The following is a 16277-nucleotide window of genomic DNA, read 5'->3' as shown; positions in this document are numbered from 1 at the left end:
TAAATCCTTAGCATTTAAAACAATTTCTCTTTCCTTTGTTATAAGGTTTTGTAGATTATACCTCAGAAGAAGAAAAAATATATGACTGTATACCGAAGTAGATATTTATATCCGTGAGTCCTCTACCTATCATTTAGGATTTGATTATGTAAATATATATTTTTCTTTGAAGATTTTTTGTTTTTGTTTTTAACTATCTGTGACTAATCTAGATGGTCTAAACCTCATACCTTATTTAAAAGCTATCATTAAACTTAATACAAAATACAAATCTACCAAACAATAATTAGAATGCTTCACCATAGGTAGTCTTTCGCAATCGTAAATGTATATGTGGCATTCCATTTTTATGATAAATATTTAGTTTCCAAGCATCAGTGAACAATAATCATACATCTACTTTATTTTGAGCAAAAAAATACTGCCCTTTAGAAATCGATTAAAATATTGACAATAAAAATCACTTCATACAGGAGAGGCGAAAGTGTAATTATAATTTAGTACACGTAGGCCTATCTTATATTTTAAAGAAATGTAATGCTGATTAATCAAATTGTATCCAGTGGTAATTTGATATGACCTTGCATCGCCCATGGATTTATAATACTTTCTTCGTCACTGCAAGCCTCATGATCAATAACATATTTTTTCCCAATCGCTATTGCATGGAGCTTCTTTTGTCTGAGGGGAAAGCTTTTAATTCATAGCTTCATTCCCATTTAATTATGGAATGCTATTCTATTGAATATTCGTTGAGTCATTCAATGTTATTGTTGTTCACGACCTTGCTGTAAAGCAGCTTATAGCTGATAGCAGTTTTTTTTTTAACCGTGATTAAATAAAGAAAATACAAAGAAAATAAAAACCATGATTCTACAGCAGAATATTTGCCCTCTCCTTCTCTCTCTCTCTCTCTCTCTCTCTCTCTCTTGTTCTCTCTCTCTCTCTCTCTATCTCTCTCCCTCTCTCTTTCTCGCTCTCTCTCTCTCCCCCCCCCCCTCTCTCTCACTAATCTATCTATCTATCTATATATATATATATATATATATATATATATATATATATATATCTATCTCTGTCTCTAACAAGTCGTTTTCAAGCTCATAATATGTATTCTTATGTATGTCATATCATCTCACTTTGTCGTACAGTTTGAGGTAGCTTCTCATGTTAAACATGTTGCCAACTAGGAGCATAAAATATGTTGAATGTTCCAAAAAAATGTGATCTTGACTGAGCTTGTCGGAAGCAATATCGGAAAGCTGCGGGATATTAAGCTGCTAGCTTCAACCCGGTAATATATCCATATATCCGTGTTTCCGAGTGATTACAGATGCTTACCACGTACTGCTCAGACCTCGATGTCAAAAAAATATTGTGAAGTTTCTGATTTGATGAAGATATAAATATGTAAAGATGTATTTCTACCTTGGCCGTCTATCAAAGATTATTTGAGTTGGAACAAACACTGAGATGGTGATAGCATTCGTATCCAATTAAAAAAAAAAAAAAAAAAAAAAAAAAATATATATATATATATATATACCAACACAATATTCTGAATCAGGGAATGTTCTATACAGTATCGTTCATCTAATATAGTAAACTTATAAAATCTAATACGATGTATTTTACTTATACTTCGTTGTTGCGTCAGCGCTGAACAGTCAACAACCTATACAGTGTTGATAATAATGTAGTAACGATGAACATCAATGGAATATAGATTGAGATACTTAACCTTGCGATCCCTGACAAAGAATCCTAAATTGCTTTCATTTTGATTAAATCATTTCTATGGATGACACGTATAAGGGTCAGATAGTTATCTGTATGATTGATGGTATATGACAATGTTGTATTTGACATGTAATCAAGGTTTTGAAATAGAGGATTATCAGGTAATCATATTCAATCTGATCACAGATCAATATACTCCTATTTTATTTCAAGCATGTCTTAGAGATCAAATGTCAAGTTGTAAGTGATTTACCTATTTCTGTGTTAAGAGATATTACGGAGGAAAATTATCATAATGGGTAATTTTTGGAAGATATTGGAATATCGATAAGTGTAGATAGTATAGACGTGGGTGAAATGCTATGTGTGAAAAAGCTAGATGATTAAATAGGGAAGATAAAAGAAGATACTCGTGAATATATGGCCAAATACAATTCACACAAACATGATATTTTTACATTGCTACTTTTACCTGATGAAGTGGTAGTAACATGATAACGCTAAATAGCGACTTGAAAACTAAAGTAAATATTATACTATACACTTTCTATTCAGTGTATTTAATAATTTAATCCATTTGTATCTCCCTCTCTCTCTCTCTCTCTCTCTCTCTCTCTCTCTCTCTCTCTATCTCTCTACACTATCGCCTATCGCCGCCTCCTTTATCTCTGTTCTCGCCTCGCTTATTTCCTCTACACACGTTTGCCTACTTTTAGCGGAATCGTCGAACTCGGAGATCGGGAACTATACCCGTGCGCCTTCGACGATGATGTCGTCAATGGAAGACGTGTACATAGGTCAGAAGTACCTGGAGTTCATGGTCATGATTGATAAGAGTATGGTTGAATTCCATGGTGATGACGTCATCAATTATACCATGACGCTGATGAATATTGTAAGTACATTGATACATTTTTATTTCAAATTCAGTATTAAAAAAATTAACATTTACAATGTACATATAAAATCAACTTAAATATGTGAAACAAAGTAATGACATTTAAACACAAATAGTTGGAAAATGAAATAGGGTGTATTAGTAAAAGCCCATGTGGCAGAAGTATTATGAGCTTCCGGAGAAACCATTACATTGTTATTCAGTTTAGTTTCTTTTTAAAACAAATAAACTACCATGTGAATCAACATTGATAACATGCCACGAAGCTGTTACATTGAATGTGTTTATCGTAGAGTTAGACCAAAGCTAGACCTGTATATGAATAAAGCTTGACTGACTTGTTCGTGTATGTATATACAGTATGAATGTATGTATCTCCAGGACTAGAGTTATCTTATTGTCATGATTACCGTTGGAATGACAAATATGATAGACCCCTTTAAGAATATTATAAATCATAACTTTTGTTAAATTACAGGTCTCAAGGAGATTCGCAGAGCCTTCGTTAGGAGTAAGCATGCGATTGGCTATCACCAAGTTCATCATTCTCGATACTGATACACCGATGGTAAGTTCATACTTTATATCACCAGTGAGTAGAACCCAGGTAAATGACTTGGACAAAGATCTTGTCCCTTGTTCTAAACAGAAAATGAATGAGTGATAGAATGAGGGAGATGGAAGGGGAGAAGGCTTGACAGTAATGGTAGTTCGGGAAACCTTACAATTAGACAAAAAAAATCAGTGTTTGGAACGCTGCTGGGACAACTTAGCACTACGAAAATCAACTAGTGATAATTATGTTACTGAAATGATTGCTCTATGCTGTATAATTAATTTTCGATAGTACAGCTTACAAAATAATGATACCAGAATTCCAGCTCAAACTAAAAACGCTTTGATAAACATTGTAATGTACCTTAAGTATTTCATATTGGGAAACTTTTTTTTTTAAATCTTTAATTTTAGAACTTTAATAATTCAAACTATAGATTACTATTTATATTCCAAAGTTCTGTCTCGATGGTGCCAAGCGTGCGGGTATTATGCTCATCGTCACTTATTTCACTTTAGGAATATAAGGATCATATTTGTCCATTTCAGATAAATGAATGTCTCAACATACGAACATGAGGCACCTGTATCACTTAACATACTATCCAAACCACAGGTGTCCTGATGAGCTAAGTGTCATTGATACATTATATATCTGAATCATCTAATCAAATTTATCCAAGTCATTATACAGACGGATGAAGTGAAAAGTATTTAGAGGTGTCATAGCTTAAATATGAATCTCGTGGAGGTCAGTTGATCAGTAGGGATGAATAGACCTTGGGATGATTTTAAATCATAATACTATGTTGTTATGTTATGTCTTCTCAGTGTACTTCCTAGCATGTTGATGGCTAGTCGTTGATTAGACAATGATATGTTTCGGAATGGATATCACAGGATCATCATCGGCCTTAATGTAAAGCAAGGACAGTGATTTTGCATTCATGGAAACATTCAAATGGCTCGGAAGTACCATATCTCCTCATGACATGCCGCGTCAATTACACATGCGTAGTAGAAATTAATATCACGATAATAGTGTAAATAATTATGACAGGTATTGAATTCAAATACCGTTTTAAAAATCTTGCAAGATTTCTTGACTCTTAGGAAAGAATGATAATGATGGAGGTAAAAAGCTTTATGTAGGTATTTTGTTTGATAAATTTTGTTAGGTCTTGTTTTATTTCCAGAGCATAACTTGTTGCTAACTTGGAATACTTTGGACGAACCGACACCGAATGGAAATCAATTTATTCCAACTCTTTCTCTCTCTGTCGTCTGAGCTTCCTCCCAGGTGAAAGTAGATTAGGTGAACCATAGGTCGTCACGCCCTCTGTCGTCTCAAGAGGCGTATTTCAATTTTGAATAATTTGAGCCTTGTTTTGTAATGAGTCTAGACGGATTCCCTGTATCTTAATTCATTGAGTATTCCTCCCAAGACTGTGTTGAATTAGGCCGAGGTGGTAGAACTATGTTATTGACAGTTCAAGAAATGGTTTCAGATCAACTGTGGTGAACACCACAATGGGACGAATCAATTAACAGTGGTACATGTACTAATCTGTGAGTAAATACTTGTGGTGGGCGTGTTATAGGGGCAAAGTCGAATGGGAAGAGGTTTTAAGATCAACCACTCCACCCTATCAAGAGTCGTTTGTATAAAGAGAATATAATGAGGTAAGACGTTAGAATATTCATTCAATGATATGCAGTCGGATTCCTCTTTGTAATTCTATTTTCGCATGGTTGTAATGATAGACAAAGTCATATTTAAAGTAAATTCCCTAGTCAGAGCTCGACCTTCAATGATTTTTGAAGTCGGAAGTTTTGACCCAATTCCTCAACTCTGTGTATGTCTGCTCCAAATTGTTGTTTTTCGTACTTAATTTTCTTTTGCATAATGTGGCTTATAAATATGACTCGAAGCTTCAATGTTGTTTTCGTCACTATGTTCGATCAATGTTGATCTATTTCCAAATGTAGCTTTCTTTACCTGTCGTTATCTATATTGTGAATATTTTTAATACATATATTTTATGTTGATAATACTAATTTTACAATAAAATTACCAAACATTTTCTCACTCAGAAAGATTTTCATTTCCTTTAACAATGACGTGGTAGAGCAAAGAATTGTGTATGTTAATTAAGCAAGATTTGTGAAAACGGGGTCGCCGGTTTCAACCAAAGATCACGCTTTTTATGAGCCGAGCGGACTTTTTATAGGAGTGAAATTGTTTGTTCATTTTAGCTAAATACGTATTCGAGAAAGTGCAGTGCTTCAAAGAAACTGCTGGACCATACAAAGGAGTGTTTTATTCGTTATTTCATCAATAATTGTAAATGATACGAGTGCATACAAGTCTTAGTTGAGCAACATAAAATATTTTGGTATGCTACGGCTGATCGCGACAAAGAATGAGGATTGAATCGTCTCCATCAGCAGTCTAACCCGCGAGAATAAACATGCCTTTCATCTGCTTGGGGCTTAAACCATTCACAATTATTGCTCAAATGTTTTCATCCTTTGTATGTGTGTTTACGGATAATATAAATGGTTCACACACAAAAAGGTGTTCTTTTTACTGGAAGCACAATACTTAATTCAGCCCTATCAGCTATCAATCATCGACATAGAAAGAATTATAAGTTTAGACATGTTCTTTCATCTAGAGAAATTGACACGGAATTGTAAGCCTGCAGCACATTGCAGTCGTGATAAAAACCAATCATTTTAACCTGCATAATAGGGTTTACTCAAGAGCTTGTTCAAAGTTCCGATAATAATCAAAATGAAATAATGTTCAAACTTTTTCTTCTTCATGCACTTTTTTCTTTGATAGTTATTTGATTGAACAATTATCAGATTACATCGCTTTGGATCGTAGAAAGTACACAGTCCCAAACAGTACAGCAATCAGTCACCACAAGTTCACTTTATGCTATTCAGATGCTCGATATGTTTTTTTAAGGAAGAGCCAACATTACTTTATTCATAAAATGTTTTCATTGTAAAGTTTATATTTATCATCTCAAGAGACGCATAATGTAATTAAACAATTATTATTCAACCATAGTTATGAGATCAATACACTCCAATCAGCATGATCAGAGAGAGTTGCGGAACCTTGGAGGAGGGGGGGGGGGCTAAATCTTATCTTGCATGTCTTCATCGAATATAAATAGAACCCCTCCCTCCCCCTCCACCCCATTTGATTTGTGCCTCGAATGATTTAAGACCCTCTAAAGAACCTGAAAATGTTTCAGACTCGTGCTCCCCCGCCCCTGCCCTAGAACCCTGAAACTGCTCTGATTAACGTACTCCGACTCAGAATAAATTCGTGTTGTATGTAACTTTTCCTTGTCCAGAGCCCGCCCCCCCCCCCCCCCCCCACTCCGAGAACGGACGGACCCCATGCGTGTTGCCAAAATGTCCTTTTCGTAACAAAAGAAAAAGGTCGACCCGTATTGACTTTACACACCGGACTTTTGCTGAAAAAGGGGGGGGGTGCTGAAAAAAGCTCGTATACAAAAGAAAAAGTTCGAGCCGTATTGACTGTACACACCGGACTTTTGCTGAAAAGGGGGGGGGGGGGTCGGTTGGAACACGCATATGCGTACCCTAAATAACACTGAGTGGGGGGGGGGCCGGGGTCCAGAGCTGGGAGGTGATACCTCCCTGTCTAGGGGGAAATTACTATGAATACTCTGGATGTACCGTACTCATAATAATCAACCATGTATATTTTAATTTGTGGGTAATGTCATGGAGATAAATCAAACGAACCAACCGTCTGTTGAGAGTCAGAAGGCTGTTGGTAAAAGCATATAAGTTAACACCCTTCTGGTTCTCAACAATACATCCCAGTCTATAAGAACACAATAACAGGTGTAATTACATTCATATTACAGGTGCAGTCTATCACAGGTCATAATATCAGTCTAAATGTTCAGGCAAACGGACCTCAGTTATTGGAAGAGTTTTGTCGCTGGCAAGCTGGCTTTAATCCAATCCATGATGCTCATCCTGAACATTGGGACATCGCTACGCTCATTACAAGGTAAAATATAATAATAAGAATTGATGATTGATTGATTGATTGACTGCATGGTAGGTTGTTTTTTAATGTATGTAGGATCATTATTGCGGATTGGTGAATTGATTTAGTGCGAATTAAACAGTAATTGTTGTTTGGCAAATCGACTGTTTGGTTGATCGCTAGCTGATTACCGGTGGTAGGTCAATTAATAGACTGACTGTATTTTGACTGATGTATTGATTGATTTCATTAATGTATTAATATTTCTGCTTTTGATTTGAAATGATAATTATTCAATATCTGCATTTATTGGGATTGATTGGCTGAATCTTTGTTGTATAAATTATTTGCTTAATTGGTTGTGTGGTCTGTTAGTCTTTCTATCTTTCGATCCGAGATTGAGCCCTTATAATTACATTCTAACAGTGAAAACAGTCATATCACGTTTTCCATGAATATGACGTCAATGTGTATACATATCAACACCAACTTACATCTGCTAAACACACGGATCAACAAAAAATGATATCGTCACTGTTTCTACTCTAGCCCCATAAAAGTCGGTTAATTGTGACGTCATGATACACTCCAGTACCCGTATGTGGTGACGTCATGATTTCCAGCTTTCGTCAGTAGATGTGGACTTATCATGGGAATCTGTCGAATATCACAAATATAATCCATATTCTACGGTTTAAATATAGGGACATGGAGATAATGAACAATAATATTATGTCCATGTTTAACACCTGTGGATAATGAACGCGGGGGTCCGCCCGCGATGTAAACAAAATATTTCATATTTAGGAGCACCCAATTCAAATTCAACTACAAGATATTTGTTATATACTGCTCTGTTATGAACATGTTTACTCCAACAACAATGTTAAAAAAATTATATTGATACGTGAAGAATTGATTTTAATTGATTTAAATTATCAGTCTTTTACATATTACAGTCTTATCCAAAAAATGACGAGAAAGCGATTCAACATAGTGTCACAAATTGTATATCCGTGATTCCTTACAAACGGTATTTGATAATACGGGAAGTCAATGGTTTCATTGTTATAATAAAATAAATATTAATGTTTTATGTTTCTAATTGTTTAATTGACTTGAATGCCGAATGAATAAACACGTGCATTGTTTAACCTCAATAATGACATGTGCATGGCTAGTGAATGATAGATGTATACAAAGATATCATTCCTCGTCAATCTATAAGTGTGATATATTATTTTTTTTCTCTGCAGAAAAGACCTATTTAAGCTATCTGGAACCTACCGTGATACAAACCTTCTTGGAAGAGCATACATCGGGACTACATGTCAACGCTCATTACAATGTTCAGTGAATCAAGATGATGGACTCACTACTGGGTCGGTTATAGCTCATGAAACAGGGCACAAGTAAGTCTTTTCTAAATTTGTTCGAAGAAACCTGAAGTATACAGGCAATAACCATGGGCATCTCGTGTCTCAAATATCTTGATTTTATATTTTGAAACCATATTGCATCGATTAATGTTAACAAGAGTCTATTCAAACGTCGGGATAACAAGTAGATATTGTATATAATTCTTAAATAACCATTTTAACCATTATCTACTTATAAATTTGGAGAAAAAACAACAAGTTAGATAATGCTTTGTATATGAAGTCGAGATGACGGAATGTTGTCATAATATCTAGACTTATTTCCATCAATTCTTCCAGCAAGTTTTCATTATATTTCATTCGTACTCTTTCTTTCTTCCTAAAATAGTTTAAACCTTCACCATGACCCTGACTATGGGTGTAATAACGGACATCATGTCATGTCTTCAGCCAGGCCTGTCGGCGTAGAGTCATTCAAGTGGTCTGTCTGTAGTGCACAACAGATTAAAATCTTTCTCACGTAAGTGTTATCCAGAATGATATTGCTTCCTTATCCTTCTCCTCCTGTAACGTGTAAAGTTAGTAATAATCCCGGCCCCCCCACTCAGTGTTATTTAGGGTACGCATATGCTCGTACCCTCTTTTTGAAAGCACCCCCTATCTGAGGACTGCTAACATTTCCGAACCCCCCTTTCGCGGGCTTTTTGCGGGCTTTTCCTGCCTTGGAGACCCCCCTAAATCAGGAAAAATGCTCAATGTACCCCCTTAAATTCGGAATTATTTCTCTGGAGTCCAAAGAGATGAGAGAAAAAATGAAAAACACCCCCTTTTTAAAGAAATCTCCGGGTGAAAAGTCAAATACACCCCTTTTTTTACAATTCTCGGGCCGGACTTTGTCGCACGAAAAGTACCCCTTTACCGGACATTTTGGCAACACGCATGCGGTCATTCCGACCTCTGAGTGGGGGGGCCGGGGTAATAATACGTCCATTTATATGACGCAGCTACTATATGGATATACTCTACTGCGCTTTACACAAAGTATCGCGTTATTGCTCCGGCTGTAGCCGATAGTAACATAACAAGTCACTTTTTTTGTTAATCTTAACTGATTTTGCCAAACATGGTAATCTAAAAAGCTTTGATTAATGATTAATTGTGTAGTCTAAGCCCCCCCCCCCCCCCTAAAAAAAAAATCAAATAACTTTCTTTCTAGAGTTAGGACATACAAGCCCCCTCTCCCTCTCCTCCTTGATGATTCGTTTTTATATTTTCTCTCCAACAGTAATCGGTTATCTTCTTGCCTGAATGACGCACCTAGTATTGATGACCCGGAAGTAGACTTGTTAGTTGTGAATGATCTTCCGGGTAGACGGTACACCTTGAGGGCCCAGTGTCAGTTAGCCTACGGAGCTAGCTCAGCCGTCTGCTCCCAATCTGTAAGATTCAAACTAAATATTGCCTGAAAATAAAAGATAAAAACTGTCCTTCTATCATTCAAGAAAAACAATATAAAACGATTATTACTTTGAGAAAATTGAAAAACATATCAGTAATTGATGAAAGCGAATTTTTATGACTTCTCAAAAAGACAAGTATTTGAAGAAAGAATTGATTGAAAGATGTGATTGCAAATTTCTAAAAAATGCTTTGTTTCTGTTCTTTTTTTTAACATGCTCCACTTTCGCTCACATAAATATTGATACATTGATATACTCTCACTCTGATCTCGAAACGATTCAATCTATAAACTGCAGTACTGTGTAATTGTCTTTTTGCCTTAAATATTTACGTAGTTTTTCATAATAGTTGTAGTTGTTTGTAATGTTTATTACTGTATGCTTCCACGATGTGCCTCTCTGTCATATCAATGTGTTAACATTATTAGATGTTTATTACATCCAATAGGTGTGTGGTAGTCTAGGTTGTCAAGAAGGAGGTTTCTGTCATTATTCTGGGATCATGATCATGGAAGGAACTACGTGCGCACCTAATAAGGTATCACATTTTATCCATTTTATTAATCAGCCAATCAGAATCAATGATTTATTAAAGATAAAACATCATTGGTCAATTCATGAATGCATTCGATCATAGATAGATAGATAGATAGATAAATGGTCTATTCAAATCAAATCAAACATGTAAACAATAAGTGTTCATTAATTCCATGCTTCGTAGCTAAAAACTAAATTGCGCAATGGATTACAGAATTAATTATTACAAGGTAAAATTGCACTTACTAATAATAAACTACTATAGATAATAATGCAACTCTTGGCACCGGCGTCGAACCGCTGCGCCACCCCAGTCACCAGTGGGGCACGAAACAGTAAGATCATATACCCCCCTGATGAATAGCACGACGCAACGGATCAACACACATGCATACAATATACAGCACAATTCACAGTGAAATAATGAATACAAAAGGACTGGTATGGCGGAGGAGAAAAAGAAAGGGGGAGGGAGTATAAGAAAATGATAACTTTTACATGATTAAAACATTACATACTTAACAAGAAATACATGCGTAATACTGTACATGGCAATTAACTGGTTTAGAACATTTCAACTCTGAAAATAGTAGTGTTGCGTGTGGAAAATTACAAAAATATAAATCTATGTTTAGCATTAATCGTTCAATTTTCTACGAAACTACGAAACTACGATCATGAAACTATTTGCCTGCGGTCCAAATAAGGTTTCGTTATTATTTATGTCATTTACCAGCCAATCACAATGTTTCATGAAAGGTTGACTCTTATAGGTCGATTTACGAATACAGTAGATAAGAAAAAGATATTGATCTAAACAGCACATCTGACGATAAAATTATATTTATAAAACTATAACTTTTGTTTGTGCTTATTTGTATTATGGCTGTTGGAAGAGTAAATCATTGAATCCGAATCGGGAAAATATGAATTATTATGATTATGATTACTTTTGTATTTTCGTTAATCCTTTGATTGTAATTATAATTCAACCCGCATTCTTTCCCTCTCTACCATGCAGTGGTGTATAAGCGGTGAGTGTGTCTCGACCAGTGATGGTCTACCTGGACCAGTGGACGGTGGATGGTCGGACTGGGAAGCTGAGTTCAGTCAATGCTCGAGGTCTTGTGGGACAGGGGTTCGAGTTAGGAAGAGGAAATGTAACGACCCAACCCCTGTGTATGGAGGGCTAGCATGCGAAGGACAAGGACGGGAGGTTCAGCTTTGTAATATGATGGTAAGATTAATCACAATACAAAAATAGAAATAGAAATTGATTGATTTTCAGAATGTATGACTTTGCATCAAATGTGCCCGAGATTATTTATTACAGATAAATCGGTTTTAACTTCGATTTCAAAATATGCTCCAATTCAGATTATTGTTTTTATTTTTTTGCTGACTATGACTATTTAAATAATGTCGTAATAATTTTTATTTTGAAATTTTGAAACTGACATTTGAATTCCAATACTGACTGGTGCAAATACACACCCCTTTATTGCGAAGGACATGTTTTCTTTTATGTTTAACACTAAACTATCCGATAATTCATGTTGTCAATGTCTTTGAATTTGCTAACTATATCACAATATAAAAACATTGTAATTATTGTTTTTTTGTATCGGTTTCAGCCATGTCACAATGTAACGTTGGACAATTATAAGAACGAGCAATGTTCTGCAACAAACGGCGTTCAGTTCAACAATCAGTACTATACATGGAGGGCCTTCTTATCTTCAATCATTAAAGGTAAACATAACATTGAGTGGCGTAGCTACTCAGGCAAGGCCCCCCTCCCTATCCCTTCCAACCATCTTCTACCAATGTTCCCTCTTAGGTAGGATCCAAACTACAAAAGAAATTATTTTTATCTCTTGTTTTATTAACGTTTGTATCCCTGAGAGGTATAAGGCACGTGCTAATTTTCTAAGTAAGCAGGACATAAAATAATGTGCGATAGGTAAAGAATCCATGAAATTATTCTAACTTATGCTCCGGATCAACAATTTAAATCACAGACCTTAGTACTAGTCATAATCTTTTTATTGCATTCTTTAACGTTATAATAGCAATTGAGGGACACATATAGAACCCTTCAAAAGCATAAAAATGATGACAATGTGTATAATTTTCCCTCACTTAGGCAACAACGTTTGCAAGCTCCAATGCATATCGAATGCAAACTTCTATGCTCTCCGTGAACCAGGGAAGTATGCAGACGGTACACGGTGCTGGCATGATGAAACAGGAGAACAAGCTCTTACAAAAGCATGTGTGGACGGACTCTGTAAGGTAGGAAAATTTGCTATTCATAGAACATTAAATATTTCGAGAGCTTTTAAAAAAAAAACCCATTTTAGATCCAGATGCAGTAAAGGGAAGATAGACGAGCTATTTTTTAAAACATTTGAATACCTTTTTCTTCAAACTAAATTTAACATCCTTTTAAACCATCAATGATCAAACCTCGCTTATATATATTTTGTACGTATAGTTTCGAAGTGATTATTAAATTTGATAAGACTCTTTAAAAAATCTTATAAAGTGTTTTAATGTAGGCAATTTGACACTCAAGATGAGCTAAAGTAAATGGTACCATATAGACAACAAAAATCATGATCATTTTAGTAGAGCAATTTTCTTGTCGAAATGCTGTCAACATCACATTTTCCCTTTCGTATCAGTTTGCTGTCTTACTTTACTCATCAAAGACATCATTGAAATGTGAGTGACTTATTTTACCCTCCCCCTCCCCCTCTCCCTCTTCTCGTTTGTAGGAGTTTGGTTGTGATGGTGTTACGGGTTCTGGACGTATCAAGGATGTATGTGGTCGATGTGATGGTTCAGGGAGGACGTGTAAGAGACACGTAGGAAGAATCAGGAACGGTGGAGCCGTGCATGGTAGGTTATACAAGTTATATTTAATTACATCTTTCAGTCGGTTAATATATTACCCCTTTTGGTCAAGAACTCTTGCAATGTTTACACCAAGTGAATGTTTATTCCTCAGTCACAAAACTGAACCGACTCCAAAGCAAATAACAGTAATAGTAAAATATTGGTCATTCTGCATAATCTAATTGTATCTCGTCGGTGTCGCCGGGTGTCATGCTAAACGTAAAATTATGCCTGACACTAAACAAATGTTTTTTAAATAGTTTATTCTATTACAATCAAAAATTTTAAAAAACTTGACAAATTTAGGAGATATAAGACTTTCAGCTGAATAATTTCGGTACGTGCGTTGAATAAAACAAAATTTTGTTATTAAAAATCATGTTTTGTGTTCGAATATTTTAATTTTGAGAAACAATTTCGTCAAATTCATATTCTATTAGAACGTATATTTTTAATGTAAATTCTTTGTAATATGAAAGCTAAGACCTTTTTTTCCACTTCATTACAGATTTCAAAACATTCCTTCAAATTCCTGTGAACTCGACTGCTATCAAGATAACGAACCAGAATCTACGTTATACTCATATGTGTAAGTATCTTAATTTCTTCTTCAGTTTAAATATAATTTACATAGGGGAGATATCAAAGAGAGGTAGAACGCCCACTTTTCAATCCACGTTTCTTGTATTTTGTTTCATCCTTCCAATTAGGGTAGAAAATTATGGGCGCATCCGAAAGGCGAATGGGCTGAAGTCCCATTCCTTTTGAGAATCAAATAATTAATTCAAGATCATGTTGAAAATAATTCCCATCCTACCCACTCGGTAGCTTCTGAAGCTCATATTCCTTTCAGAGTTAGAAACCTCCTCATCTTTTGGACAATCCAAGATATGCCCCTGATTAAATATTACCTCAATTGTTTTTCTATGCTGTACATTCCAGAACATCATTCTGTAAGTGACATAGAGCACCTTTATATTTAAAATGACCATCTATTGCCTTTTTTCATTTATTTCCCAGCCGTGGAAGCTGACGGTGAGATAGTATTCCGCGGTCAGATGTTCATTCCTCCTCTCAGCCAGCGTTACAGTCATAGCGGTATGATCATCAAGTATCTAGCTGATGCCTTCCATAATAAAGAACATATCTGGGTTCTCTCTGGGCCTACCACAGCAGTCCTAGATGTATCTGTGATCTTGCTACACAATCCTAGATATCTTGGGAGTAGGGTTAAACCAGATATCACCTGGGAGTTCTATGCTCCCGTCACGGAGCCTGTCAGATATTAGTAAGTCAAACAATTTTCATAAACTTTTTTTAAATTGACAAACTATTTTTGCAGCCATTAATCTTTTATACATTGAATTGAATACAGTAGATGATGAAGTCAACACTTTTTCATCAATATGTTGTTTGTAGATAAGGCATGCATGTTATTTTAATCCGTTTTGTGATATGACTGTTTCTTAATATGAAAAGTGGTTTTACTTGACGGGATAGTAAAGGAGCACGCATTTGTTCATATTTGAAAGATAATAGTCTTACTCCTCAGTTTATATATATCAAAGGGCATTTAAGAATGTTTAAGAAGATGGAATGTTTGTAGGCTTTTCAATCTAGATACATGCCATGACACATGGATTGTATTTTAACTCAATAGAAGCCCCATATTGGCCCCCAAAAATGACAGGTTTTTAGAACCCGACTTTATTTGACTTTAAGCCGATTTTGGTTTCCACAATATACATGAAATTAAAGCTACATTTTGTAATATGGCACTTTGTAAAAGCACACGGTACAACCTTCAAGAAGAAATTTCTTTCTTTTTATCTAAGTTAAAACTGAAATACTATTCTTTTATATTTCAACATATTTATTGATCCGTTATTATTTTGGTTGTTTATAGTTGGCAGCATGAGATGTTGAGTGGATGTACAGTGACGTGTGGTGGAGGAATCAAGATCAGACGTGTCTTCTGTACAGAGGTAACATTTCACATCAACTCATCAAGAATGTTCATTAGTTCAAGGATCATATTTATCCATGTGAAAAATTCATATCAATTGAAATGAATAAGTTTGCAAGTAGAGTAACTATCATTGAGATGCAATGACCAACGAGATTGCATGTGGATACCCCCGCCCCCCTTAGAGAAATTGAACATTGTATATAATTATTTCAAAATATGAATGAACTACCTTTTGACCAACAACGAAACGGAAGACCATTTTCTTATAAATTAGAAGTATTCGTAATTTGTAACTGATAACATTGATAGATGGTGCATGTTCACGAAGAATCAATGATTTAATTCCAAATGTATGATTTACACAAGGAACCTTTTTTTCTGTATCTATTCAGAACATAGGAGGTGAGGCAGGTGAAGTGAGTGATTTATTCTGCGACTCCACCAAGAGGCCATCAGAGCGCCGTAGCTGTCAAAGCCAGCCTTGCCCCGTACCGGTCTGGGTCGTGGGACAATGGAGTCTAGTATGTCAAGTCATCAAAATTAATTGATTGATTCCAACATTTACCTTTTAGCTGATTTTTATACTGCTAAATTTTGGTCCGAGCAAAACTAAATCTTATCAATTTTATCTGAAATAGAACCTTCCGTGGAAGTGTCGTATATAAGATGACTTTATTTGTGAGGTTTTATGTGATAGTCCCAATATTGACAGTAGCGAATCCAGGATTTGTTTTTAGGTGGGGGGGGGGCACAATTAAAATTTGAATCTGTGACAAGCAACAACAAAAAGAAA

The 16277-nt window shown here is 35.4% G+C and overlaps 2 protein-coding genes across 2 annotated transcripts in view; both read left to right on the top strand.

Annotated features, from left to right (window-relative positions):
* The window catches only part of LOC115918346 (A disintegrin and metalloproteinase with thrombospondin motifs 6-like), a 45137-nt gene extending 33729 nt beyond the window's left edge, over positions 1-11408 (top strand). The window contains exons 5-12 of the mRNA XM_030974548.1: positions 2457-2635; positions 3117-3206; positions 7111-7259; positions 8495-8650; positions 9006-9137; positions 9903-10056; positions 10526-10615; positions 11388-11408. Coding sequence (XP_030830408.1) covers positions 2457-2635; positions 3117-3206; positions 7111-7259; positions 8495-8650; positions 9006-9137; positions 9903-10056; positions 10526-10615; positions 11388-11408 — 971 coding nt within the window. The remainder of the gene's footprint in view (positions 1-2456; positions 2636-3116; positions 3207-7110; positions 7260-8494; positions 8651-9005; positions 9138-9902; positions 10057-10525; positions 10616-11387) is intronic.
* Positions 11409-11614: 206 nt separating this feature from the next.
* On the top strand, positions 11615-16200 carry LOC115919916 (A disintegrin and metalloproteinase with thrombospondin motifs 13-like). Its single transcript, XM_030974561.1, has 8 exons — positions 11615-11851; positions 12249-12366; positions 12761-12909; positions 13395-13518; positions 14024-14104; positions 14536-14803; positions 15422-15500; positions 15877-16200. The coding sequence occupies exons 1-8, from the start codon at positions 11630-11632 to the stop codon at positions 16030-16032; spliced, it is 1197 nt and encodes a 398-aa protein (XP_030830421.1). The 5' UTR covers positions 11615-11629; the 3' UTR covers positions 16033-16200.
* Positions 16201-16277: the final 77 nt, after the last annotated feature.

The sequence above is a fragment of the Strongylocentrotus purpuratus genome, unplaced genomic scaffold (assembly GCF_000002235.5).
Source record: "Strongylocentrotus purpuratus isolate Spur 01 unplaced genomic scaffold, Spur_5.0 spur5_scaffold_7, whole genome shotgun sequence".
Taxonomy (NCBI): Eukaryota; Metazoa; Echinodermata; class Echinoidea; order Camarodonta; family Strongylocentrotidae; genus Strongylocentrotus; species Strongylocentrotus purpuratus.
The sequence above is the reverse complement of the archived record's forward strand: the minus strand, read 5'-3'. Positions and strand labels throughout refer to the sequence as shown.